The sequence below is a fragment of the Hyperoodon ampullatus genome (assembly GCF_949752795.1).
Source record: "Hyperoodon ampullatus genome assembly, chromosome: 4".
Taxonomy (NCBI): domain Eukaryota; kingdom Metazoa; phylum Chordata; class Mammalia; order Artiodactyla; family Ziphiidae; genus Hyperoodon; species Hyperoodon ampullatus.
Genome location: NC_136917.1, coordinates 65,830,567 through 65,858,506, shown reverse-complemented (window position 1 = coordinate 65,858,506; position 27,940 = coordinate 65,830,567). Strand labels below are relative to the sequence as shown.

Sequence of the window (27,940 nt, the reverse complement as noted above, 5' to 3'; positions counted from 1 at the left end):
GCCCCCAGAATATTTCTCTGTACAGTAAGAGGGTATAATGGGTTTCCTGCCCTGTCCTAACACTCACCCCACTGCCCCCAGGGAAGGCCACATAAAGGAAATACCTGGCACCCCAGAGCTGCCCGGAGGAATCCCAGGACCGTTGGTGACGCGGGGGCTGCTCCAGTAACAATCATCCGCACGCACCCACCAAGACTGGCCTGTGGGAGGAGAGAAGAACCTGCCAGAGTCTGTGCTGCGGCAAGTGGAGTGTAGCTCACCTGGGCCTCACCTAACATCAATGTTCAACAGCTGTACCCTACCTGGACCCTAGGGTTGGGATCAGAGAGGCAGCCTGAGGCTGTACAACACATGAGCTGAGGAAGCCCCCTTCTTCCAAATGAATCAGCTCAATTAGCTTTGCAATCCAACCCACAATATGGCCAACTCATTTATGTATTTTGAGATAAGCGTCATTAATCTGTGTGGCATTCTATAATTTTGGTTCTCCCTTTCTTAAAATACACAGCTGTTCCTTCACTCTCCCATCATTTGCAAGCATCCAAAACAATTACTGAGGACAATTTCTTCCCACTTCCACCTTAATGGCATGGCCTTTTTTCATTTCTAAATCAATGCCATGAGCTATTTACTATGCACTGCAGAGGTCAAAGAATTTTTTAAACACTTTGTTTCTGTAAGTTGAGCCAAGAGATTTTAAATATTAATTTTCATAGCTAAAAATAGAGTAGTAAGGAAAAATGAGTACTGGTACAAATTAACTACAAATTCTTTGAGTAATGCAGAGCTTTAAAACTTTAGTGAGGAGACAGGAATGAGTAATTCATAAACAGCTTGGTTTAGGAGAGGCTGAAGAAATGGGAAACACGGAGGAAAGGAAGCTTCTTGGTCATCTGGCTAGAACCTTGTGCTACTGGAAAGCCACCGTGGCCAAGGCTACAGGGAGGGGCAAGAGAATCTTCGAACCCCAAGAGCTGCTTGGTGAACATGACTACCCAAGTGCAAAGCTGCCCTACTGCCTATAGAGGTCAAGGAACTTACTTTCCAGGAGTCCTTCTTGCTGGTTGCCTTTGGCAAATATAACACACCTCCAATAAACAAAAATGGGTCCTTTAAAATTTCAGTGGTAGCTTAAGCTTTGATTTCATTAGCAAAAAGTTACTATTTTATAAGATTACACACCATTGGGATGAACTTCTCTAATTCTTCTGTAAGGTCACCCATTGGACGCTTGGGTGCCACTCTATCATCACTTGTTCATTTTCTAACCTGAATCTTATGAAAGAAGAGTTCATCCCAGATACTATCATTCCTGATGATTCCACTCCGGACCTCAGCCTGTTTACGCTTTGCTGCAAATTCCAGGAGCCAGCGCTTTAATGATGTGTCTGCCTGGCTGAAGATCTGAGAAACAGAAGTTGGAAACAGCTGTAAAGACTGCAGGCCCCACCTCTAGACACACCCCCAGGAAGAAGGCCTAGATTGGCCAGCAGAGAAGCCACACTCTATTTCTGCCCCTGCAGGAGGTCACTGAATGTGTGACATCCAGCTAAAGGTTAACGCTACCAAGGCCCAGGCACGTTGCTAGGAAAGAAGCCCTCCCCACAAAATCTCCCAACCAGGGTTTTGGAGAATAGGAAGAAAACAGAAGGAGGGGTGAGAGTCAGGGAATACAAGAGGAGAGGAAACTTCCAGGACCTGGGGCTGGTGGTGTAGAAAGCCTGCCTGGGGCTCCAGCCTCTGTCCAAAAAAGCAGATATGCAACTGCTCAGCCTGGCCAGAGACTCCCCGCGGGGCTCACCTTGTCGTACATGCGGTTCAGTAGTCGTGGGACCACAGGGAAGATGGTGGGACACAGAGCCTTCATGTCATCTGAGAGGAGGCGGATGTCTCCCTGGAAGAAGCCGACGCGCCCTCCATGGCAGTAGACGACAGACTGGAAGAAGTGGACAGGAAGGAAGGAGTCCCTCAGGGCGGTCACTCCTGGCTGTAATCCAGAGCTGTCCAAAGCTCTGCCCCACATGGAGGGTGCCGATGACCCCTCACCCAGCTCTGGCTACTGCCTTGGGACACTGAAGGAAGCCATTAGAGGTGACACCCCCCCCACACACACCCCTCCCCACCAAGTCCCACTCAGACATGGAGAGAAGCAGGAGACAGGGTGGAATCCTGAGCCTTTGGGTGATGCCAGAGCACTGGTGCCTGCCCCTTCAAGCTTACGCCCAAAGCCTGGACAAGGGCCTCCCTGAGGACTCAGTCTCTGAGCTGTACAACACCCTATCGGTGTGTCCGCTCCAGGTCTCAGAGCACCTGTGGTCTTCCCCAGGGATACCTCGGCAACTCTGGAAGGGTATGCAGTGCCCACAAGTACTGGAGGTGCTGCTAATGTTGGCGGTGGGAGGCCAAGGCAGAGCCTGGCTGGTTGCTAATAGGACTAAGAGTATGCCAGGGGCTCCTTTCTGTCACGCTCAGAGCAATTCTATACGGGAAACAGAATTTCTAATCTATGTTTTGCAGATGAGGAATGCAAAGGTCACAGAGGTAAAGAAAGGGATTTGCCTAGAGTCCCAAAACTAGGTCACAGTAATTGCTGGCATGCAAATCCAGGTCTGGAAAGCTTGAAAGCACGCCCTAGTATACCAGATCTCCCCCAAGGCAAAACGAGAGAGGCTTAGGAGATAGTTTATGCACAGGCTGGTCCCTTAAGTGACACACACGGATAATTCTTTGTCCCCACAACCTCATGAGGACTCCTCCATTCTGTGTCCCCACAAGGCCCGTCCCAGGTCCAACCATAACACCAGTCCCATCCACAGCCTGAGGGGCCATGATAGTTTGACTCCCCTTTCAACTTCACTGTCTTGTTTTCTTTTTTAGGAGTTTAGTGAGTGATGAAAGTTATAGAATATAGGTGTTTGGGCCATAAATGGAGCCATACTGTACAGAGCTTGAATGGTAAAGCACTTCTGCAGAGCTGCAATGCTCTCTGAGCAGCTGGGGCCTTTCTCAGCCAAGGTGTGTCCACAGGTAAGACAAGCAGGCCTGGGTCCTCCCTGGAGCAGTGCTCACAGGAGGGACAGATCAGGGGGTCCAAGGTCCTCTGACCCCTCTGACCCCTGTGGCACCTTCTGAGGACAGGCCAGTTTAGTTCTACTTCATGCTGCCAGTGACAAGTGTGACACCCTGCTAGGGTTCTGGGTTCTGGGCTCAGACTGTGCCTCCCTGAAGCGAGGGCCTTACCTGCACCATTCGCTCAAACATGTGTGCTAAAGGCAAATAGGAAATGTGCACATCCGCACAAGTGGGAGCCCACTGACTCTGTAAGAAAACAGAAGGAGCCCAGGCAAGGCCCGGTCAGTCAGGCGGGCGTCTTACCTGGATGACTCTCTCAAACATGTGAGCCAGAGGCAGGAAGGAGATGAGCACATCGTCCTGTCTCGGAAAGATCACTTTCTGCAGGTGCCGGGCATGGGAGACAGAAAGGAAAGAAACACTGACAGGAAGACGACAAGAGAGTCATAAAACAATAAAGAGAAAATGACCTGGAGGGGCAAACATGAAGAGGGGAAGGGCAGTGGGGAAGGGAGGACAGAGTGGGAGGTGAGATGACAGCGAGAGAAAAGTGAGAGAGAGAGGAGAGAGAGGAAGATGGGAGGCGCAGAAAGAAGAGAGAGAGAGAGACAGAGAGACAGGGCAGTGTAGGAAGCGGAGTGTTAGGTAGAAGCGCCAGTGGGTCTAGGTTATCTGCAGAAGCAAAGAGCCAACTGAAGCACACATAAACCAGCAGAGTCGAGCTCCGCAGGGAAGTCTCCTCTGGGAGGGCCTGCACCTCGTTCAGTCTTCGCGCCAGACCGGCATGCCTCTCCCTCCCCACAGCTGCAGGATCTGCCTCAGGCCCCACTTCACCAGCTTTCCTGGGCCACCCGGACAGCGATTCAGAGGGTCTCAGCCTGTTGGCACTTTCTGGTCCTCCTTCGAGAGAAAGGGGCCAAGAGAACCCTAGGTCTATGCCTACTGGGGCTGGGGTACGCGCCCCGGACAGAGACGTGGTGGGTGGAACCAGGCCTCATAAGCTACAGCCTGGGAACATGGCCTTAAAGCGGATGGCCAAGAGGGACCCCACTCTCCAGGATGGGTCTGACCTCAGGGACAGGGGCTGCCCTGGCCAGGGGGCCCCATTCAGGGATGAGCTCTCCTTGGCTGACTTCCCTGCTCTCCGCCCTTATACAGAGGTCTTCAGTCTCCTGGGCTGGATTTTGGACGAGTTTGGACAAGCCCAGGGAACCTTGCTCATAGCTCCTGGTCTGGGCTCAGCTACCAACAGTGTCTCACAGTTTTCCACCAAAATATATAACAAATGGGCATATGCTCCATAATGCCACCTGGCATAAATGTGGATAGCGATTTTCTCCACAGTAGAGGAAAAGCTTAATTTATAGGAAAAGGTACATTCCTTTCTCCTTAAGGAAAGTGTAGGACATTCAGATACTCACCACTTGTGGAAAAAGGTCCTTCTTTCTTAGCCAGTTAAAAAGTGCTAACATGTTTTTGTCAGGCCAAGTTATCAAGCTTTTTTGATTTTAGATTTACCTTTTTTAAAGTACAGCTTTATAAATTAGCAGTTGCCATTGTTTCTCAGACTCTAGTAGTCCTTAAACACAAAATGACTGAATTAAACGCTGACCTACTTGGAAAAACAAGTTATTAAGGATTACTTTTAAATAAAGGTATGCATAAAACCACAGGTATCTTAATATTTGAAGTTAAAAATGAAAAATAGGTTTCCACGTTTTTCTTTCTGGGATCTGAGCACTCTCAGAAATCAACTGAATATTTACCAAGTATGGATCATTTCAGTGTTTGGGGTTAAAATTAACTGTGAAAGTGAGGTTCCTCTAATGAGAACAGAAACTCCTGCCTGTGAAAGGCAGCCCAGATTGTATCAGGGAAAAAAAAGAAAACCCAAAAACCTCTGAGGCTTGAGGGTGTCCTTGAGAGACCCCTGCATTGGTAAGTCTACTTTATTCACCTCTGTCACTTTCAGAAAGCCTGAGAAATCAGCCACCACGTTCCCATGGGTGAGCATCGCACCTTTTGGGTTCCCTGAAAGGAGAGAGCAAGAAGGAGAATTAGTGGGAAGCTCAAGGGCCACTCCTTGAGAACAGCACCGGAGTCACCAGTCCCAGACACCCAGAGCTGTCCACGCAAACCTCTGGCCTTCGTCCACAGCTGCCTTCAGAGTCCCAGGCAGATGAATGCTGTGTCAGGGACCTTCATTCTGTAGACACTTGAAGCCCATCTTGAGGCTCCCAGGTGCTTGAGACCAGAAGGCAGGTGACACAGCTTGGAGTCACCTCAAGTGCCTCAAGGAGTGCCTCAGGACTGATGGGTTGGCCTGCACCTTCCCTTCTGCCTTCCTCAAGAAGCACAGGCTCTTGGCCTCCAGTCTCCTTATACATATACCCAGTAAACTATGCCACTCTCTGGGCCTGAGCAGTTCTAGTGTCCAGAATCCAGCAGTCAATTGTGCTGGCAGCTTGCTGCATCCAGCACCTGGAAAGGCCCCAGATCAGGCCAGGCTGGAGGTCCAGACTGGTGGGGCAGCCCTCCTGCCTGCTCACTGGCAGAGATGGGACATGGATATTCTTGCTTTGTCTTGACACGACCTTTCACTGCTGCTCATGAGGAAGCCCAGGGCTGCTAGGATGGCTCAGAGGACAGAGACCAGGTGGGGACAGAAGGCACAGCAGGCTGTGGAGGGAGGCTGTTGGCCACCATTTCATGTCAACGTGGATACAACACTGCCACTGCTGCTGGACAGATCTGAGCAGGCTCAAATCCTGGCCTTGCCCCTCCTTGCCAGTGTAACACTGGCAAGTCGTTTTTCCTCTCTCAGTTTCCTAACCTATAAAATAGGGACAATGACACCCACCTCATAGGGCTCTGTAAGGTCTAAGGACACAGCCATGTACAAAAGACATTAAATTAGAAGTTTCCACTGAGGCAGAAGATACAACAGCTGTGAAACTCCAAAAGTGAGGGGCCAGACCATGTGCAGAATTTACCCAAGAAATATCAAATAAACCAAAATGTTAACTTTGCAACCCTCACCCAGAAAGAGGTTAAAAAAAGGGCTGAGTTGAGATTAAGAGAGTATTATAGTAAATGCCACTGAATTTTTCACTTTAAAACGGTTAATTTTATGCCATGTGAATTTCACCTCCATAAGAAAGGGGTGGGGGTGGGGGAGAGAGAATATGAATGAATGAGGAAGAATTTGTGAGAAGGATTTCTTTGGAGAGAGAGCTATGCTGAGTGCTATAGCCCATCAAAAGGGGAGAAATGAGGGGTCCTCTCTCCCATCTCCAATCTGAAACCCAAGCTAACTCAGCCGCTAATGAGATTGCTTCAAAAGCCCAATCATGCTCCCTACAGCTTGGGCTGGGGGTTTGGGGGGTGGGTCCCAAAAAGAAAGGTGAAGAAGGCCGTGGCTGCAAAAAAAACAATAAATCCCAGAAACTGGATATGGAGTCTGCAGAAGGAAAAATGGGTGGTGGTGGGAATGGTGTGTTAAAAAGGAATCCTGAAGGAAACAATAGCAAAGATCAATAAAACTAAATGCTGGTTCTTTAAGAAGATAAACAAAATTGATAAACCATTAGCCAGACTCACCAAGAAAAAAAGGGAGAAGACTCAAATCAATAGTATTAGAAATGAAAGCGGAGAAGTAACAACTGACACTACAAAAATACAAAGGATCAGGAGAGATCACTACAAGCAACTCTATGCCAATAAAATGGACAACCTGGAAGAAATGGACAAATTCTTAGAAAAGCACAACCTTCCAAGACTGAACCAGGAAGAAATAGAAAATATGAACAGACCAATCACAGGCACGGAAATTGAAACTGTGATTAAAAATCTTCCAACAAACAAAAGCCCAGGACCAGATGGCCTCATAGGCAAATTCTATCAAACATTTAGAGAAGAGCTAACACCTATCCTTGTCAAACTCTTCCAAAATATAGCAGAGGGAGGAGCACTCCCAAACTCATTCTACGAGGCCACCATCACCCTGATACCAAAACCAGACAAAGATGTCACAAAGAGGGGCTTTCCTGGTGGCACAGTGGTTAAGAATCTGCCTGCCACTGCAGGGGACACGGGTTCAAGTTCTGGTCCAGGAAGATCCCACATGCCGTGGAGAACCTAAGCCCGTGCACCACAACTACTGAAGCCTGTGCACCTAGATCCCGTGCCTCAGAGCAAGAGAAGCCACCACAATGAGAAGCCCGCGCACCGCAGTGAAGAGTAGCCCCCACTCGCTGCAACTAGAAAAAGCCTGCACACAGTAACAAAGACCCAAGGCAACCAAAAATAAAAAATAAATTAATTTTTAAAACAATGTCACAAAGAAGAAAACTACAGGCCAGTAGCACTGATGAACATAGATGCAAAAATCCTCAACAAAATACTAGCAAACAGAATCCAACAGCACATTAAAAAGATCATACACCATGATCAAGTGAGGTTTATCCCAGGAATGAAAAGATTCTTCAATATACGCAAATCAATCAATGTGATACACCATATTAACAAATTGAAGAATAAAAACCATATGATCTTCTCAATAGATGCAGAAAAATCTTTCAATAAAATTCAACATCCACTTATGATAAAAACCCGCCAGAAAGTAGGCATAGAGGGAACCTACCTCAACATAATAAAGGCCATATATGACAAACCCACAGTCAACATCATCCTCAATGGTGAAAAACTGAAACCATTTCCACTAAGATCAGGAACAAGACAAGGCTGCCCACTCTCACCACTATTATTCAACATTGTTTTGGAAGTTTTAGCCACAGCAGTCAGAGAAGAAAAAGAAATAAAAGGAATACAAATCAGAAAAGAAGAAGTAAAGTTGTCACTGTTTGCAGATGACATGATATTATACACAGAGAATCCTAAAGATGCTATCAGAAAACTACTAGAGCTAATCAATGAATGTGGTAAAGTAGCAGGATACAAAATTAATGCATAGAGATGTCTTGCATTCCTCTACACTAACAACAAAAAATCTGAAAGTGAAATTAAGGAACACTCCCATTTACCATTGCAACAAAATGAATAAAATACCTAGGAATAAACCTACCTAAGGAGAAAAAAGACCTGTATGCAGAAAACTATAAGACACTGAGGAAAGAAATTAGATGATACAAATAGATGGAGAGATATACCATGTTCTTGGATTGGAAGAATCAACATTGTGAAAATGACTCTACTACCCAAAGCAATCTACAGATTCAATGCAATCCCTATCAAACTACCAATGGCATTTTTCACAGAACTAGAACAAAGAATTTCACAATTTGTATGGAAACACAAAAGACCCCAAATAGCCAAAGCAATCTTGAGAAAGAAAAACAGAGCTGGAGGAATCAGGCTCCCTGACTTCAGACTATACTATAAAGCTACAGTAATCAAGACAGTATGGTACTGGCACAAAAACAGAAATATAGATCAATGGAACAGGATAGAAAGCCCAGAGATAAACCCACACACATATGGTCACCTTATCTTTGTAAAGGAGGCAAGAATATACAATGGAGAAAGACAGCCTCTTCAATAAGTGGTGCTGGGAAAACTGGACAGCTACATGTAAAAGAATGAAACTAGAACACTCCCTAACACCATACACAAAAATAAACTCCGAATGGATTAAAGACCTAAATGTATGGCCAGACACTATCAAACTCTTAGAGGAAAACATAGGCAGAACACTCTATGACATACATCACAGCAAGATCCTTTTTGACCCACCTCCCAGAGAAATGGAAATAAAACCAAAAATACACAAATGGGACCTAATGAAACTTAAAAGCTTTTCCACAGCAAAGGACACCATAAACAAGACAAAAAGACAACCCTCAGAATGGGAGAAAATATCTGCAAATGAAGCAACTGACAAAGGATTTATCTCCAAAATTTACAAGCAGCTCATGCAGCTCAATATCAAAGAAACAAACAACCCAATCCAAAAATGGGCAGAAGACCTAAATAGACATTTTTCTGAAGAAGATATACAGAATGCCAACAGACATATGAAAGAATGCTCAACGTCATTAATCATTAGAGAAATGCAAATCAAAACTACAATGAGGTATCACCTCACACCAGTCAGAATGGCCATCAAGAAATCTACAAACAATAAATGCTAGAGAGGGTGTGGAGAAAAGGGAACCCTCTTGCACTGTTGGTGGGAATGTAAATTGATACAGCCACTATGGAAAACAGTATGGAGGTTCCTTAAAAAACTAAACATAGCACTCCCATATCGATCCCACTACTGGGCACATACCCTGAGCAAACCATAATTCAAAAAGTCATGTACCACAATGTTCATTGCAGCTCTATTTACAATAGCCAGGAGATGGAAGCAACCTAAGTGTCCATCGACAGATGAATGGACAAAGAAGATGTGGCACATATATACAATGGAACATTACTCGGCCATAAAAAGAAACGAAATTGAGTTATTTGGAGTGAGGTGGATGGACCTAGAGTCTGTCAAACAGGGTGAAGTAAGTCCGAAAGAGAAAAACAAATACCATATGCTAACACATATATATGGAATCTAAAAAAAGGTCATGAAGAACCTAGCGGCAGCACAGGAAAAAAAGACACAGACCTACTAGAGAATGGACTTGAGGACACGGGGAGGGGGAAGGGTAAGCTGGGACAAAGTGAGAGAGTGGCATGGACATATATACACTACCAAATGTAAAACCGATATCTAGTGGGAAGCAGCTGCATAGCACAGGGAGATCAGCTCGGTGCTCTGTGACCACCTAGAGGGGTGGGATAGGGAGGATGGGAGGGAGGGAGATGCAGGAGGGAAGAGATATGGAGATATATGTATATGTATAGCTGATTCACTTTGTTATAAAGCAGAAACTAACATACCATTGTAAAGCAGTTATACTCCAATAAAGATGTTAAAAAAAAAAAAAGGCATCTTATCTGCAGGCTGGTTTCCCCCCAGAGTCAGTGGGGAGCGATAGTGTATACCAGAGACAGAAGCTGATGTGAAGTGGGGAGCAGACAATCAAAGGAAGGGCACTGCCTGCCTCAGGAGAAGAACTCCTCAAAGTGTCCATGAAATGGAGATTGAATTGTTAATTTTTGCCCAAAATCATTCTCTCCCCCCCCCCCCCGCCTTCTATCTGGTGGGAGAAGGCAGAAACCTTTATTAGCAAGCTGGAGGAGGAGGAAGAGGAACACCAGACAGGAAGAGGAAGGCATGATCTCATGCCTTCCCCACCAAGCCTGCAGCCAGCCCTGGCTGGGGAGGGAAGTTGCAGTGAAGTGGACAGACTCATATTTTGGACCAACACTTGGAATTCTGAATTAAGATTGTGTTTGTGACTTACAATCCCCATGGGACTCACCTGAGAGGGACCAGATAAGGCATGAGATGCCTAAGTTTTATCCAGGGGCAGACAAAGAGCTATCCCCACCAAGCAAGTTTAAAAGAATAGATAGAGACAAAAATAAAGTTGCTCTCATAATCATACCCTGTGAGGCCTTTATGCTCAACCTACTGGTGGTGACCTATTTGTCAGAAATGAGCATCAGTAATGGCACCATCTCTGTCTGACCAAGATGTGTGGTAGGCAGGGTTTTAACATGTGCTCAGGTACCTACAACCATATTGCAAATCGCAGAGGCGATTCTGGGGACACAGAAAGTTACAGGATTTTAAAAATTATATTTTCTAATAGGTATCTATTAAAATATCCTCCTTTTGAAAAGAAGATCCATGCACTTTGTTTCACTGCTTGTCCTTCTTTCATCCCAGCATCTTTCCTAAAACCCAGGCCCATGTTAGGAAATTTCCCTGAATTGTCTCCTATGTACAAGTCCCACAGAGTCCCTGGGCCCAAAAACTATTCTGAGAGTATCACCCAGAAATTTTTGTCTGTGGATTCCCAAATTCTGGAATTTTCTAAGGAACACCCCCAAAATACTAAGTATGAAATCAAAACTGTCACAAAATATGGTCCTGTGATATACAGCTTTAGATCTGCTAGGTTGGCTGACTTACACCTAATATAATCTCAGGGGGGATGGTTTGAGAATTTCTAGAGAAACTTGTCTTCACTGATGAAAAATTTCTAAAGCCTCCACTCAGTTCAGGCCAGAACACACACAATGGTAGTAGTTACTCAATTCTGCTTAGTGAGACAAGCCCTTTTCCTCTCCAACATGATGAGAAAAGCTTACACCTTTTAGAAACAAATGTTTTCTTGTGGATATAAATGACATTCTATAAACTTCTAGTGAGTTATAGAATTTTTAAATATTCCCAGAAATGTTCAAATTATTTCCTCAAGTCATCTCTAGAGGTGGTCCCAAAGGATAAAGAAGAGGTGCACGTTGACAACAAATCCTGGGAGAAGACTTCAAGGTCCGAGTTGGGAGGTGAGAGATGAGCCTTCAGAAAGGCCCTGCCTACTTCTCTGATTCAGGACAAGAACATACCTCTGGTAGCATTTGTTTTAAACATGATATGGTAATTTTTCCAAGCTGCTCATGTGGAAGAACAGGTTAAGCATTCCTAGCTAGACCTACGTGCCATCAAAGTTGCAGAACTGACGTGTCCTGTCTCTCCTATTCTGATGCAACGTCAGAGAGAGGTGCCGTTACCCAGGCCCTGATGTCTCAGCAGAATGAGACCTATGGTCCATTTCCCAACTTCCACTCATAAACTCACCATCCTTGCACTTCATTTTCTCTTCAGCTACCGAAAGAAAAAAACTTCCCTAGTTTCAGATTCTGCAAACAGCATTTTGGCTTCAGCCAGTGTTCCCGGGTGGGGCACCCATGGCTGATATGCAGGAGGGCATTTCACTGGGTGAAGATCTGCCCTGGATGGATGTTGGTTCCAAGCAGGAGCAGATGTGGGGTGAAGCTGAGCTCAAGGTCTCTCCTGTAGGACGGGGTGGGAGTAGGGCTGGGAGCAGTGTTGGGTCCTCTGGCTGAGGGCTCCCTGGCTGCTTGTTTCCGCTTTCACACAAAGGTGGGTTATAAAAGACACCAGTGACAGAAATGCTTTGGAAGTTGTATAATGCAGATAGAGTGTTCATCTCCCTGCTAGGGGTTCCCAAATCTTTTTTAGGATTGAGTGTTACTTTCATCAATGCCATATCCACCAATATTTTAAACATCAAACTTGAGGACTAGCAGGAATACATATAATAGCTATCACAGCAGCCAATTACTGAACACCAATGTGGGCACTGTGCTAGGCATTTCATACGTGGCAGCTCAGTTATTTCTTGGAACAACCCTATGCTATAGGTATTAGATGTATTCATTTAATATCCAAGGAAACTGAAGCTTGAGAGATGTTAAGAAATTCTCCTAAAGTTGCATAGCAGGAGTGCCACGATGTAGTCTTATGTATGTGATCACACAAGTCTTGAACGGAATGGTGTAAAATACATAGGTCACGGTAAGCATTTTCCCAGAAAGCCCACCTGAGCAGCCACAGCCGTAGGGCTGATGGGCATTTACATACTCAGCTAAATGACTGGGCTTCCCTGGGCATCCTCAACTGGAAGAGAAGAGATGCTCTGGTTCCAGTGGCCTCCACTCCTCCTCAGCCTCCCAGACCCAGTGCCACCACTAAGAACTTACCCGGCCAGCTCCCTCATGCTGAGACCCTTTCATATGACTCCAGACACCTGACCCTTCCTCCCATCCCCTCCCTCTCATCCCTCCCTCCCAAGCTGGACTCCCGTGTCCCTCACTCCAGCCGCTCTTCTGACGAGTGCTTCAGCCCACAGGTTTCCTCTGGAACACCCCACTCTAATAACCCCACCAAGCCAATCCAGCTGCCCACCTTTTCCACTCCTCTCACAATGTGACCCCTGAGGCCCACAGTCTCCAGCCCAAGAGAGGCGCTCCTCACAGAAACTGTCACATGGTGCCCCCTGAGACTCTGGTCCATTCATGAGGCCTCTCACCCCCAGGCCAGGACCCTGACTCCATCTCCACAGAGGAGGCCCCCCATCCTCCTGGCCTCCCAGAATCCTTTCTTCCTCCCTTCTTCTCCCGGGTAGGCATCTCTTCATGGTACTTGGAAGCCTCCTCTCTCACCCAACCCAAACCAAAGCTTTGGGGGCCCTGCTCCATTGAGCTTCACCTCCCTTTCTCCATCAGTGGCTCTCGCTCAAACTCTGAGAAACACTTTCAGGTACTTCCAGGAAAACAACAAAATCCCTACTCTCCCTCAACCCCACAGCCTCCACCGGCTGCCAGTCTTGCTCTCTGTCATCCCTTCACAGCTAATCCTTTTTTTTTTTTTTTTAATAAACTCTCTCTTACAGTATAACATACATATGGAAAAGTGCCCAAATAAGTATACAGCTCAACAGATTTTTTTCAAAGTGAACTTACCTGGGCAACTAGTACCCAGATCAAGAAACAGAACATCATCAGCATTCCAGGACACCAATATCCTGGAAGGCAACCATGATCCTGACTTCTAAAACCAGAGAATCCTTTATCGTGTTTTGTAATTTTATATAAAAGAAATCATACAATATTTTGTGCCTTTTTTCTTTCGCTCAACATTAAGGTATATAATTTTCTGTTTGTAGATATACCATTCTGTTGCTGAAGGGGCATTTGAGTTGTTTCCAGACTTTGACTTTTCAAATCGCGTTGCTGGGAACATTATGCAGCATGCCTTTTGGTGACACAGCCAAGCTTCTTAAAAGAATTGTCGGGCTTCCCTGGTGGCGCAGTGGTTGAGAGTCCGCCTGCCAATGCAGGGGACACGGGTTTGTGCCCCGGTCCGGGAAGATCCCACGTGCCGCGGAGCAGCTGGGCCCGTGAGCCATGGCCGCTGAGCCTGCGCGTCCGGAGCCTGTGCTCCGCAACGGGAGAGGCTACAACAGTGAGAGGCCCGCGTACCGCAAAAAAACAAACAAAAAAACAAACAAAAAAAGAATTGTCCACACTTGCTGAGTTGACATCCTTACCTCCCATCCACTCCTCAGTCCACCATAATCAGTTTCTGCTTCCAACCTCCCCTGTCCCAGGAGCACCAGCAGGTGTTTTTGTGGCAGCATCCTATGGGTACAGCTTAGCCATCGACAATGCTGACAGGTTCTATTCTCCTCTAGCCTCTCTGGCTGCTCCTGCTTAGCCTTTATTTGGAACTCCTACCCCCATCATTCCTCTCCTGTCAGGATTCCCAGGTCCTGCAACCAGACCTCTCTTTTCCTCTGTCGACTCTCCCTCAAAGAAACATTTTCTTTCTTGCTACTGGTCCTCTGCACATGCTGTTCCCTCTGCTGACAATGCCCTTCCTCCTCTTCTCCTCCAGCTGCCAATCCTTCAAGACTCTGCTTAGATTGAAATCCTTTCTGTCCCGCTGTACTGACCTCTTGGTGGCCTAGCACTCCATGCACCCTGGGATGCAGACCCTCAAGGCAGTGAACTGCCTCATGACATGAGCTGTGTGCTCATGAGGGCAGGGCCGTGTCTTGTCCATCCCTGTGTCCTCAGCCTCCAACACTAGGTCTGATGCATAGTGGATGCTCAATAAATGAATCTACATAAATTAGAAAAACAATGCTCAAAACCCATAGACTAAGAAGTATATGTTTTAAAAGACCACTGAAGGGACTTCCCTGGTGGTCCAGTGGTAAAGAATCTGCCTTACAATGCAGGGGACGTGGGTTCAATCCCACACGTCGCAGGGCAACTAAGCCCACGTGCTCTGGAGCCTGTGCGCCACAAGTAGAAAAGAGAAAACCCGCATGCCACAACTAAAGAGGAGACTGCGCACCACAATGAAAGATCCCGCACGCCTCAATGAAGATCCTGCATGCCTCAACTAAGACCCAATGCAGCCAAAAATATATAAAATAAATAAATAAATAATAAAATAAAAGACCACTGTATTTTCTTCTCTGGGAAGGGAGGGTAGCACACGAACGTATAATGATACATCTGAACTATCATCCATGGGGCCCAAGACCCCAGACTGGGCTACGTTATACCCACAAATTATCTTTTATTTGGAGAGGGCAGTTCGATTTCAGTCCAGCTGATGGTTATCCTGAAACGAACAACCAACCACACACCCACCCATTAGCCATCCCTAAGTACAGACAAACCCCAAGCTCTCACCTCCTCCAGGGCCTTCTTGGCCTAACTAGTGGCTCCAAAGCACTGGCTTATTCTGGGAATTTCCACAGATGTTTCCATCACACATTAAGAGAAAAATCTTCCCAGAATGATTCCACCAGAATCATGATTTAAATGTCAGATTCAGATCATATTTTCCATCTTTCCTCATTGAAAGAACAATGTGGCTCTTGATGAAGCTGAGGCCAGGACACTTATCATGGAAGGGAAGCTGTATCCACAGCTGTGATGTGCTGGACAAGAGGATGGCTACCAGAGGCACAGCACAGGCTTAGGCTAATGCCAAGGAAATCCACACGTGTAGCCAGGCAGGGTAACATCAGGTAAGAGGCCTGCTCACTCGCCCAGCTCTGCCCTGGCACCAGCCACACCTCTGGAGTGGGAGGTTTGGGCACCGAATCACAACCTGTTTTCTAGCCTGCATACATTCTGCTTCCACCACATAGAGCCTGGGCAGGATGACTCAGCTTCCAATTGTGACTCCATGGTCTGAAAAAGCACTGGACATGAGGCCTGCCCTCTGCAGCTAGGCAACAACACATTTCTGCATCATCAAATTCTTTTCCAGATACAGGGGCAGCAGCTGTGACTAACTGACTCAGAAGATGTGGCGCGTATATACAATGGAATATTACTCAGCCATAAAAAGGAAAGAAATTGAGTTATTTGGAGTGAGGTGGATGGACCTAGAGTCTGTCATACAGAGTGAAGTAAGTCAGAAAGAGAAAGACAAATACCATATGCTAACACATATATACGGAATCTAAGAAAAAAAATGTCATGAAGAACCTAGTGGTAAGACGGGAATAGAGACACAGACCTACTAGAGAATGGATTTGAGGATATGGGGAGGGAGAAGGGTAAGCTGGGACAAAGTGAGAGAGTGGCATGGACACATATACACTACCAAACGTAAAATAGATAGCTAGTGGGAAGCAGCCGCATAGCACAGGGAGATCAGCTCGGTGCCTTGTGACCACCTAGAGGGGTGGGATAGGGAGGGTGGGAGGGAGGGAGATGCACGAGGGAAGAGATATGGGAACAGATGTATACGTATAACTGATTCACTTTGTTATAAAGCAGAAACTAACACACCGCTGTAAAGCAATTATACTCCAATAAAGATGTTAAAAAAAAAGCCAGGGGGCACTCTTGAACAGCAAGGGTCCAAAGCTAAAGGCCACAGTAGTGACCTGCCCCCAAACCCAGGGTGGAGGGACATGTCACCAAAATTTCACATTGTGAAACTCTTGACAAAAAGCAACATAAACCTGAAGGGCATTTTTGAATTCTGGGCTGGCTCTGGATGTCAGCTCCTGGAGAGCAAAGGCTGTGTTATTTCTCTCCTGACAGGGTTTAGCAGTCAGGCGGAAATTCTCAGACCCACTTGAGTTAATGACAAAAACCCACTTTGATTCAATAACATCATGTTTATCGTGATCTACCCACAAGGATTATTCTGCCTGCAGGGCTGGTCAAGGATCTGCCAACTGCCTTGGAGGCTCCATCTGTGGAAGGCGTGGGGAACTCCAGGTCACTGCCCATCAAGAGCTATCATCAAGGTAGGCCAGCCCTAGGTCTGGAAAAGAGGCTGAAACCTTCTTGCCCCTTCAGGCCAAGGGCAAGTGACTTCCCGAGTCATCAGATGAGATGGAGAGGCAGCAGTGGGGAGAGCACTGGGCTGTGAAATGGGAGAACAAGCCCTCTGCCTCCAATTGCTGCTGGTGCCCCCTTGGATAGTCTCCACCCCGCCTGCCTCACAGGTCATGCTGAGGCCTCAGTGACACAGTGATAGGGTGAACGGGCCACTGCAGGCTGCAAAGTACTGTGCCTGTAGCCATGGTTCTCAGGTGCGTTCTGCCTCCCCCAGGAAGCCTTCCTTGGCTGTTTGCACTGACACTGATGCACGTGTTCCTCTGTCAGCACCGGGCATGGACTGAGTCATTTCCTCTCCCTGACAGCCTTGCCCACGGCATAGATCATCTGTACAGATGATCTTGCCCCAGATCATCTGCACTGCCCTTTCACACACTTTCCCACCTCCAACTTGGCACCTTTAACCACCCAGGTAAGAAACTGGGGACAGGGACTTCCCTGGTGGTCCAGCAGTTAAGACTCCGTGCTCCCAATGCAGGGGGCCCAGGTTCTATCCTTGGTCAGGGAACTAGATCCCTCATGCTGCAACTGAAGATCCCGTGTGCCGCAACTAAGATCCGGCACAGCCAAATAAATAAATATTTAAAAAAGAAAGAAAGAAAGAAAGAAAGAAACTGGGGACAGTGGTGGCAGGGGGGTTAAGGGACCCGGCTCATGGCTCCCCAGCAAGTGGTGGAGGTGGGACTCAAAACCAGGCTTTCAGACACCAAATCCCACACTCCTTCCCCAGTCCCTGAAACAAAGTCCAGGCAGGGGCAGGAAAGCAGAGGAGTGAGAGCCCCTCCTCAGAGTAATGACGTGACCCAGCTGCCTAGCCCACCTCTGGCCCCAGCTCCAGGAAGTCTGTAGCATCCCCCCACAAGACACCCCCAGTCCACACCATCCATTCACGTCCAGCCGCCCCAGGTTGCCTCGCGTTGGCCACTGGGAGCAGCAGGAAGGACCCAGAGTCTGCAGCCAGGCACAGGACAAGGCTCAGCCCATCCCACAGAGGGCGCCGGAGACATCTCAGTCACCCTGCCAAAGCTGCCAGGGAAGGGTGCAGGTGGCCCTGGCTGGTGGGCTAGGAGCCTCTGCTTACCTGTTGTGCCGCTTGTGAAACACACAATGGAGAGGTCACTGGGTTTCGGGGGCTGCAGAGGTGAGAAGAGGAGTGTGTTAAAGAGACCCAGTGTGCCCAGCCTGGGCCCCTCCACCAGCCAGCCCCTCTGTGCACACCCCCGTGTGTGCACTGTGTGAGGGTGCAGTCATGTGTCAGCACATGTGCATGGCCCTGCATGCTGTCATTGGAAAGGTGAGCAGGCGAGTCCCCAGGAAAGAGGAAGAAAAACCAAGGAAACCTAACCAGACATGGACGTCGATCTGTCCCACCAACCTCACACCTGCTCCTGCTGCCTCGCCTACTTGAGGCTGAGCTGAATTCTAATGGGATTGGGTTGCAGTGGCCATACCTAGGCCTCTATCAAAGATCTCACCATTCTAGGGAATGTGACGCACTTCCTCCTTCCTTCCCACTTTCTCCCAAGTGTCTGGGTTTAGGCTTGGGAACAGAAAATGTAACCCAAGAACTGGGCTGCCCACTCTGTCACTAAGATTGCTCTGCATCAGGCCCTTGCCCTGGCACTGTGCATATAGTCCTGGGGTCACCAGGAGGAGCCCACCATGACCACTTGCATGTAGAGGATGGCTTCCCGGAGGAGGTGACATGAGTTGAGACTGAAGGACAAGCAAGATCTCTCCAGATGAAGTGACGGTGGGCATTCTGGAAGAGGAACCAGCCTGGGCACTGTCAGAGGCACAAGAGACAGCATGCTGCGGGGCCAGAGAGCAGCTCTCTAAGGCTGGGGCACAGTGTGTGGAGGTGGGGACATACCAGGGGCTACTCATGGTGAAGGGCCCTGGGAAGCAGGGATTGACCTGCTGAGGCCTGTGTGTGAGAAAGCTCACAGGCTGGTGAGAGCGGGAAGAGCTGAGCTGCAGGCGAGAGGCCTGGCTAGAAAGCTCACAGCTCCTACAAGGCCCTCCCAGGGGCTGTGACCCTCCCTGGTGACTCGAGCCCAGAGAGGATCACTCGGGGACGACACACAGAAAAGTTCAGAGAGCAAAGATGAGCAAAGACAGCAGATGCCACAAGGGGTCCACTTCCGAGTCTGTTGCTGCTCCTGTCCATCCCATCCTCGGGAGAGATTGCTACATCGAAAGGGAAAACATAAGATCTCCCAAAGATAAAGTTACTGGAGACCCAAGGGTGTCCAGGATTGGTTGCCCTTTTTTCTCCCTCCCAATGTCTGACTCCCGTTCCAGGTTGGCCTGGGTGCCCCAAGGGGACATTTCCTGAGTTGTTTATTAACACAGGGCTGCTACTCTGGCCCCTCTACCGAGCCTTGTGCACAGCGAGGGAGTCTGTGAGGACGTGCCCTTGACACCATAGTGCTCAGTCACAACCTGCTGGCAGATGAGCTTACCACAGGAACGTGGTGATTCCGCTGGCCACAGTCCTGGAAGAGGAAAACACTGTTTTTAAATGCTCGAGAGTTCTAATCAATCAAAATAAACTCAGCACAGTATGCCCTGTTCCCGCGGCAAGCCCAGAGTCCCAGACTCCCTGCCCAGATGTGGCCCGCGCAGAGACACTACCTCAGCGGTCTCTCCTCAGATACACATCCAGGCCTTGGCCACCCACACATCACAGACAGTGGCCTGGGGCCCAGGAAGAGGCTAAGCACTGTGCACATGCACAAGGGGGAGACAGTCTGAGGGGCCCACAGTACGTCTAGACGCATGCTTAAGACACAGTGGCTAGGTGGCCCGGGCTTGCAACTAAGTGGTCAGGGCTGCAGGGGCAGATGGGGGCTGCCAGCTTAGGTGTGGCCCCTAAAGCCATGGAGGGGCATAGGCCCTCCATGGCTTTGTGGGTACATTTAAGAGCAGACAGGGAGACAGGAGGAGAAATGGAGGGCCCACAGGCCTAGATCCAGGAGGGCACAGTGGGGGTCAGCTGCTACTGAGCAAAAGGCCTGAGGCCCCGGAGGATGTCCTGGGTCACTCCAGCAGGCCATAAGCTGCCACCAGCCTAACGTCTCTGGGGAGGCCATGCAAAGGAAAATTGGTTCTGCTGGCTGCTGGGGGTCTGGGACACAACTGCAAGAACCTCTCCAAGACTTTTGGACCTCAAGTTTACTACAGTCCTCAGGCTCAGACAGGCTGGCTGTTAGCTGGAAATGAGGAGGCTCTGGAGGCTGTGGGGGTAGCTCTGGGGCAGGTGGCACCACCATCTACCTGTTGGTGCCTGTGTCACTAACTGTGCCAAATAATTGAGCCCATCTCGAAGAGGATGCCTGTGGGTACCAACCCCACTACCCACCACCAGCCCTTGTGAAGCCTGCCCTGTTTGAACCCTGACACAACCTGATGGTCCAAGACATCCATCCTAGGGCATAAGACGGGCAGATAATCGGCAGCTCTGGCTCAGTGGCCAACCAGCTGTGGCCAGGAAACAGCCCAGAAGCAGACCCTCACCTCCACAGCCTGCATGGACTTAATGACCACCCCGCAGTCTTGCCCTCTGTCTTTCAAAGCTTCCTCGAATGGTTCCATGAGGATGATCAGCTTGAGCCCTGGTGTCTCCTTCCTCTCCACGTGCTCCAGCAGAACCACGGCTTTCTGAGGTTTATCCACGATCACAGTGCTGATGTCAGCTGCAGGGACCACGAAGGAGAGTCAGGCTGTGCGGGCACAGGCTGTGACCGTGGGCAGCACATGCCAGGCAGTGGAACCATGGGCTGTGTGTGCCACATGATAAGCTTGTGTGTAAATAAATACGTACGACAGGCCATGTGGGACATGTATTGTGTCCAGAGGAAAGTGCACAGAGCCTGGATGGAGCCAAGGGCAGAAGACCAGGGAATCTCCCGGGGTGGATTCCAAGCATTCCTTTTCTTCAGGCTCAGCCCCCATTGTCCCTGGTCTGTTTGAGATATTTACCACCCCCCAGCATCTTCCTCAAGCTGAAGTGAACTCAGAGGGTTGGCAGCCTACGTGGAGGCTGGTACAGAGTCTCCTTCTTGGCAGCCCTACCCTGTGGAAGGAGCCTTTGGGTGAAGTCCAACTGGGGACAGCTGGACTCAGGAAGCCAACTCAAGGGCCAAAGTGGAAGCCCCCAGCGTTCTCTGAGAGCGGAAGCAAAGCACTTATTAGTGTCAAACAATCAGCAGAAGCTGAAAAGGGCTGGGAGGAGGAGGTGGGGCTGGCTGCCAGGGGCAGGAGGGGGCAGCTGGGCTCACCTGTGTCAATGATGTAGCGGATTGCCCCCGGGCCCAGGGTGTCATACAGTGGGACCACCACCATAGAGTATGTGTAGCAGGCAAGCTCCGCGATGATCCACTGTGGAGACACACAGGTTGGGGGGAAGGGGGAACACAGAGCAGACAGCAGGGCTGCACTGCCCTCAGGCCTTAGGCACGGGGCTCCCTGATCGGGGTCCTGTGCCGAGAGTGCTCCACACAAGGCAAGGGATCCATAAAGCTGACCCGTTGAGCCTGCTCCCCCACGGTCTTCTAGACCTGCTTGCCCCAGGGAATTACGGGACTCAAAATAACCCCAGGCCCACCTCCGGGGTTTGCATGGCCTTCTTTCCCAGGTCCTTCTTCCCCCATGGCTCAGGGAGCCACTGTTTGGACAGCTAGGTAGGGTGTAGACGGAACTTGGCTGGAATGTCCACCCCTGATGAGGGACAGAGCCAAGGGAGTGGGGGATGGCATGGACCAACAATCTCCAGTTTTCCTCTTGTCCCAGGCCCTACAGACAGCGGGAGTAGGGCTGTTCTACGGTACCCAAGCTTGTGTTCCACTGATGCCTCTAAAACCAGTTAAGGCAGGTGCTCACCTCTGGTCGATTTTGTGCAAAAACGCCGATAAACTGATCTGTACATGGTTTACAGTTGTGCTGGAGAAGTCCAGACCCTAGAAATTCAGCCCTGTCGGCCACCTGCACACAAACATGGGGCAGTGATGGGAAAGCAAGGACTCTTCAGCAGGGAAGGGAGATCCCCAGGTGGGATTTCTATGGTCTGAGGGAGCTCCCCAACTCCCTACCCAGTGATGCTGGAAGTCCTGAGAGGTTGCTGCCAGGAGTTTGGCAGACAGTCTAGGCAAGGAAAAAAATGACTGAGAGCCTCCAGGGTGCCCACAAGCCCCCCACAAGTGCCAGGTCTGTGTGGGTGGGCAGGGTGGGGCCTGTCTTCTATTACTCACCTCCTGGTAGGACAGCCACTGATACGGCTTCTTGGGATTCCTGAAGCCAAGACAGGGTCCATTCCCTACATAGAGATAAGCAGGCCTTGTGCCAGGGAGGAGGGCAGGGTGTGGGAACCACTGAACCTGCCCATCAGACACCTGGATGAATATCCCATCCTGGGAGGCGGTCCATGGGCCAAGTGAACTGCTCCCCAGCTGTCTATCTAACCTGCTGAAGTCCAAGAAGGCCTAAAGAGCACAAGCATGGCACCTCCCCAAGGAGATCAGGAAGGCCCAGGAATGGGAACTGACACAGCGCTAGTTCCCACAATGACCTGTGTGATGCAGCCCCAAGAAGACATGGAGACCTGGGGGCCACTGGCCAGAGGTGGCAGTTTGCCTCTCTGTGACAACTCCCTTCACCCCACACCATGGGTCACCCAGACATCTCAGAGGCTCAGGTTCAGAGCCATGCCAGCCAGTAGCCTGCGAGTTCAAGGCTCACGAGGGGCTGCAAATAGGAGATATAGAATATGAGCAAAGAGACAGCTTAAGGTCAGCAGTTCTCAGGGCTGTAATAAAGCTGAGGTCAGCCCTTTGGCCTCATAATGCAGCTACTTGTCTGACTGGGTGGCAGGAGGGCCAAGAATGGCTTCTCTCCTCTGAACCTGGGCGTGACTCGCCTGCCATACCCCTGGAACCATGCTTGCTCACCCACACCCTTGCACCTGCTCAACCCCTGCCACAGCCCTTCCACACCCCCAGGGCCCCTCTCACCTGAGATGCTAAGTCCACGGCGGAACACCTCGTACATGGTCCTGGCATCGTCATAGTAGTGGGTGAGCAGTTGAGGGCCATCCCCTATCACAGATCGCCGGGCCCCACCACTGTCCTATGAGCCAAGCACAGGCCAGGGAAGCTGGCTGATGCAGGCAGGCAGGGGTATCAGGAGAGGGCACCAGCATGCATCAGGCCATACATGGCTTGGATACACACCTGGGCCACATAGTTGGAGCTGGGACATACTCTGCGTGCACTCACACACATGGCCTACACACACCTGGGCTGTACGCACACAAACTCCACACACATTCATGTACACGTGGCTTGTACACACTGGACCTGTATGCATCCACACTCAAACACAGGTGGCTCATGCCCAGGGGCCCAGTACACTGGTCTCCCACACACATACACACAGCACCCACACACCAGGCAGCATACACTAAATGCCCAGAATCTTCAGTTACTGTTCATACACACCCGTGGTTCACTCATACAGCAGAGTGGGGAGTGTTGGCTAGAGTCAGGCTGCCCCTTGCATCAGGACCAACCTGCAAAGGTGTTGCTGCTATGCACGTAGGTTAAGAACCATTCGGGAGCTGTCTTTAGCTAAGAAGGCTGCCATCCATCATTCACATAACAGTGTGATGAGTTTGAGGACTGGCTGGGAAAAGAGGCCTAGAAGGCGGTAGAGGGAATGGCGTAGTAGATGCCCGGGCCCTCGGTGGTATGGATCCAGAGTGGGACTGTAGCAAACACCATCTGTGCTGGGGGCGGGGGAAAGGAGCTGGGCTTCTCCTGCCTCTTTCCCTTCCACATGCCACCCCTCCTCAGGCTCCCCAAACCCAGAACTCTCCAGTATCACGGCTCCACCTCTTCTCTGAGCACTATTTGGGCTGCACTGGGCTGGCCCATGGTCCGCTACCCCTCTTGGAACATCAAGTCTGAGGAAAAATGTGACAGCCACAGAGCCAGCAGCCAAACTCAAAACCACAGGCAGCACTCAGCTGTTCTGCAGTGGAAAGTTCTGTTTGGCCAGTCCTTCCTGAGCACCAGGCCCATGCAGGACCTCTGTGGGAATCTGGGGACAGATACAGTCAGATCTGGTTAGCACTCAGGGGGACAGAAATGAGACAGCAAGAGACTGTGTGCCAGGGACAGAAGGGGCTCAGTGGGCAGGTATGTCAGAGAGTGGCCACTGAGCTGGGTTTTGAAGGATACAAAGAGGGGGCTTCCCTGATGGCGCAGTGGTTAAGAATCCGCCTGCCAATGCAGGGGACACGGGTTCGAGCCCTGGTCCGGGAAGATCCCACATGCCGCACAGCAACTAAACCTGTGCACCACAACTACGGAGCCTGTGCTCTAGAGCCCGCAAGCCACAACTACTGAGGCCCACGTGCCTAGAGCCCGTGCTCCGCAACAAGAAGAGCCACCACAATGAGAAGCCCTCACACCGCAATGAAGAGTAGCCCCCACTCGCCACAACTAGAGAAAGCCCGCACGCAGCAACAAAGACCCAACACAGCCAAAATTAATTAATTAATTAAAGAAAGAAAGAAATAGAAAAAAAATTTTTTTAAACAAAAGGGTTTACTGGGAAGAATGAGGAACAAGGAATGGCTGTTTCACCAGAGGCAACAGGGAGTGCAAACACATGGGGCAGGAGGCACCTGGGAGACTGTAGGCAATTCATGCCACTCCAAGTGGTAAATGGAGGAGGCAAGAAAGGCTGCAGATCAAGGTGAGGAGTCTGAGCTTTAGGTTGAGGGCAACGGGGAGCAGGGAAGGATTTTTAAGCCAGGGTGAGTGACATGATATGAATTGTTTCCTACCGTGTAGCACACAGAGTAAATGCTACCAGGCCCTCTATGATCTGGGCCCCTCTTACTTCTCTCATCTCATTTCCTACCACTCTCTCCTTTCCTCCTTCACTATAGTCACTCCAGATTCCTACACTCCTGGGGGATGAAGCAAGGGAGGGCTCCATCCTCCCCAGGAAGGGAGGCCTTAGCTGTGTCCATGCCCTGTCCTCCCAGGCAGACCCGTGAGGCGACTCACTCTGTGGCGCTCAACCTGACCCCATCCAGACCACTGTCACCTCCAGCCCAGAAGCCCCAGTTGCCTCCTCATGCCTGCCCCTGCCAAAGCCACAGCAAAAACTGGCCCTGTCTCTCCTACTACTGACAGCATCAAATAAATCCAGGCTGTCCATCTCCAAGGGTCCCTGCCCAGTTAATGGGGCTTTGTCCTTGCTGACCTCTCCAGATGAGTTGTAACTGTAAGCTTACCAAAAATAATTCATCTTAGTGCTTTCTCTGCATCATCTCACCAAATCCTTACCATAACTTTAGGAAGCAGATACTCTTTTTATTGACCGCTTGACACATGAGGAAACTGAGGCTCAGAGAGTTAAGAAACTGCCGAGGACCATCAGGCTAGTAAGAGGCACGGCCAGCCTGCAAACCCACGGCTGCTGGTAACCACAGGCTACTGACGCATCCGCAGCCCCTCTCCACCTCCCAGCCGCACCACATGAATTGCCATTTCCCAAAGGCACCAGGTGTGTTATCACACACTCTCACCTCTTCACACATCATTCCCTCTGCTGGAAAAATGCCCTAAAGATCCCAGCCCTATCTCGACTTGAGCCCTCTCCCACCAGGCCGAACTCTGTCATGCTTTTGATTGGTACCTGCACGACATACCATCGAGAGCAAAAGCAAGGTGCTGCAGAGTGTATGTGGTATGTTATAATTTTAAAAGGTGGGCAGACATCTATACATTTGCTTGTGGACAACTGCTAACACAATTCTCAGGGGAAGAGAACTTAGAGGCAAGGGGAAGAAGGTGGAAGCTTTTCAGTCTATGTCCTTTGGTTGCTTTTGAACTGTGTGACTATATTATCTATTCAAAATAAGTGGAATTAAAGTTCTTTAAAAAGGCAAAATAAACTCCATAAACTTAAGAAATCTTACTGGTCCTTCTAGACAGAGCCTGGAACACCCTTGTCCAGGCTGGGCCACCATCCCTTCTTCCCTCAGTGGCTCTACCTGTGAGTCCGTGTGCTCTGGGAGGGCAGGGCCCTGGGTGGGCTCAGCTCTGGGTCCCAGCTCCAGACCAGGGTTGGGCACAGGGAGAATCTGGGAGGGAATTTACCTGGCAGCGCCTTGAACACATGCTTAGACCGCCTACTGAGGCAACTGTAAGCCAAGGGCCCCTACCCAAGAAGCAGGCAAACCAGAGGCCCAGGGCAAAGCCAAGGTCAGTCTCTGCCCAGGCTTTAGTTACTGGGAGAGGCAAAAGGAGCATCTAGTAGGACAGCCTGCCCAGGGCCACTTCTGGGCTTACTGGCTGACTGCCGGGAGAAATGGAGATTCTCTGGGCCATTTGAGGTCAAATAAGCCACAAGTTTGGCTTCTTCCTTCAAGATGCCTGTCCCCCGCCTACTACGTCCCACAGCCCAATTGCTCACACCCTGCTCACCTCCACCTCCTCTGACTGCATCAGGAGATTGCACGGTGGTTGCAAGGCCTTTGGCCGGTGAGTGAACCAGTAGGCGAGGATGGCAGCCAGTGCACCCATACTCACGAGGGTGGTGGCTGAGAGGCTGCGGAAAAACTGGCCCAAGTCTCCTAGCTCGGGCAGCCGCAGCATCCTCAGGATCTCCTGAGTCTGCATCTTCTCCAGAAGCGAGAGGATGAACTCTGCGGGAAACAAGAGGCAGGTGAAGGAGGAGCCCTGACAGGAGGCAAGGGAGCAGTCCTGGGCCTCTCCTCCCACCTGTCTTGCATCACAGGCAACACACTGATCTTGGCCAGGCCTCGAGCGAGTTGGGGTATACAGCCTCCTGGTGCAACACAGTGTATCCTGAAAGCTGGGTGCCTGGAAGGGCCTTTCCTGGTGACAGGCCAGAGAGCCCTTAGCAGTCATACCTGACGGTCAGACATCCGGCCCAGTTTTCCTGAGAAACATACACTCAGGCCCTGGGTCCTGCCTGACACGTACTTCCACATCTTTCAGGAGTAGAGAGCGTGCTCTGACAGCTCTGGAGTTAACACCTCCTGAGCCCTAGGGCCCAGGTGTACTGCCTCTCCTGTGTGGTCATAGCATTTTGCTTATCCTTGCTCCTGCAACGTGGACTGGACAGAGGGGCAGCAGGTGTGCCTAGCACAGTGCCCAGAACTACTGGGGGTGAAGGGATGCAAACTCCTTCCACTCCACCTCAAAGCTGCCAGCACCAGGCTCTCACCCTAAGGGACCCAGAGAAAGCAAGGTGGCAGAGCCCAAAGAACAGCTCTGACAGACACTTCCTGCCCTCAAGATCTGAGGACAATGACCTACCTGACAAGGGCCCAGTGGATGACACACAGCAGAGTCCCCTTAGGCCCACATCCTGGCCCACCATGGGGTCTCCTTGAAGAAAAGTTGTAGCCAAAGGCCTGCCAGCACCAGAGGTGATGCTGGGGCCATCTTTCTGAGGACTAGCAGAGTTCCCAAGAGCCGCCAGGGTGAGGTCCGGGCACTGCTCTCTGACCCCAGACTGCACTGCAGCTCTGCACCACCACAGACCAAGACCCAAGAAGAAGAGCTAGCCCCACCATTAACTAGGCCTGTGTTGTCCTCCCTGGGATCCCATCTGCTAATGTCCAGAGGAAAAAGGAGGTGCCAGAGGGGAGCAGGAGTTAAGCTGGTGGGAAGGGAAAGGAATGAAGGCTCAGAGAGAAAGGGCTCAGCAAAGTGCTGTGTGCACTCCTAGGGGTAACGAGAATCCCTCGTGGCATTGCATATGGTGGTCTGGGTGCCACGCTCACCCACTGCAGTCCAAGTGGACACAGTGGGCCTACAGGGGCACATGGAGGATGCCCTGAGGTGGGCAGTGGGAGCTTTTCTGTGAGAAGCACTGGTGACTGAATTTGGTTCAAAGAGGGAAGTCCCCAAGTGCTACCATGTCCTCCTGTTAGCTGCTAAGTGAAGTAGTGTTGGCAGAACAGACATATGACCAGCTTGGCTCAGGGGTCTGCACTTTGCCTAGGACTGAGGAA

At 50.0% G+C, this 27,940-nt stretch overlaps 1 protein-coding gene across 8 annotated transcripts in view; it reads right to left on the bottom strand.

The window, feature by feature from the left end:
- Nucleotides 1–27,940, bottom strand: part of ACSL6 (acyl-CoA synthetase long chain family member 6) — a gene marked incomplete at both ends in the record, with an annotated part of 63,741 nt that overhangs the window by 18,966 nt on the left and 16,835 nt on the right. For 2 of the 8 annotated variants that reach the window (XM_079702137.1, XM_079702139.1), the window contains 13 exons: nucleotides 105–200; nucleotides 1,270–1,404; nucleotides 1,802–1,936; nucleotides 3,376–3,453; nucleotides 5,030–5,103; nucleotides 17,963–18,014; nucleotides 19,347–19,379; nucleotides 20,401–20,579; nucleotides 21,165–21,264; nucleotides 21,766–21,867; nucleotides 22,134–22,198; nucleotides 22,893–23,007; nucleotides 26,487–26,602. In XM_079702137.1, the coding sequence (XP_079558263.1) occupies nucleotides 105–200; nucleotides 1,270–1,404; nucleotides 1,802–1,936; nucleotides 3,376–3,453; nucleotides 5,030–5,103; nucleotides 17,963–18,014; nucleotides 19,347–19,379; nucleotides 20,401–20,579; nucleotides 21,165–21,264; nucleotides 21,766–21,867; nucleotides 22,134–22,198; nucleotides 22,893–23,007; nucleotides 26,487–26,602 (1,280 nt within the window). Of the gene's footprint in view, nucleotides 1–104; nucleotides 201–1,269; nucleotides 1,405–1,801; nucleotides 1,937–3,240; nucleotides 3,319–3,375; nucleotides 3,454–5,029; nucleotides 5,104–17,962; nucleotides 18,015–19,346; nucleotides 19,396–20,400; nucleotides 20,580–21,164; nucleotides 21,265–21,765; nucleotides 21,868–22,133; nucleotides 22,199–22,892; nucleotides 23,008–23,771; nucleotides 23,820–26,372; nucleotides 26,603–27,940 lie in introns of those variants that run through there. The other 6 variants (XM_079702136.1, XM_079702133.1, XM_079702134.1 and 3 more) reach the window with 6 other exon arrangements.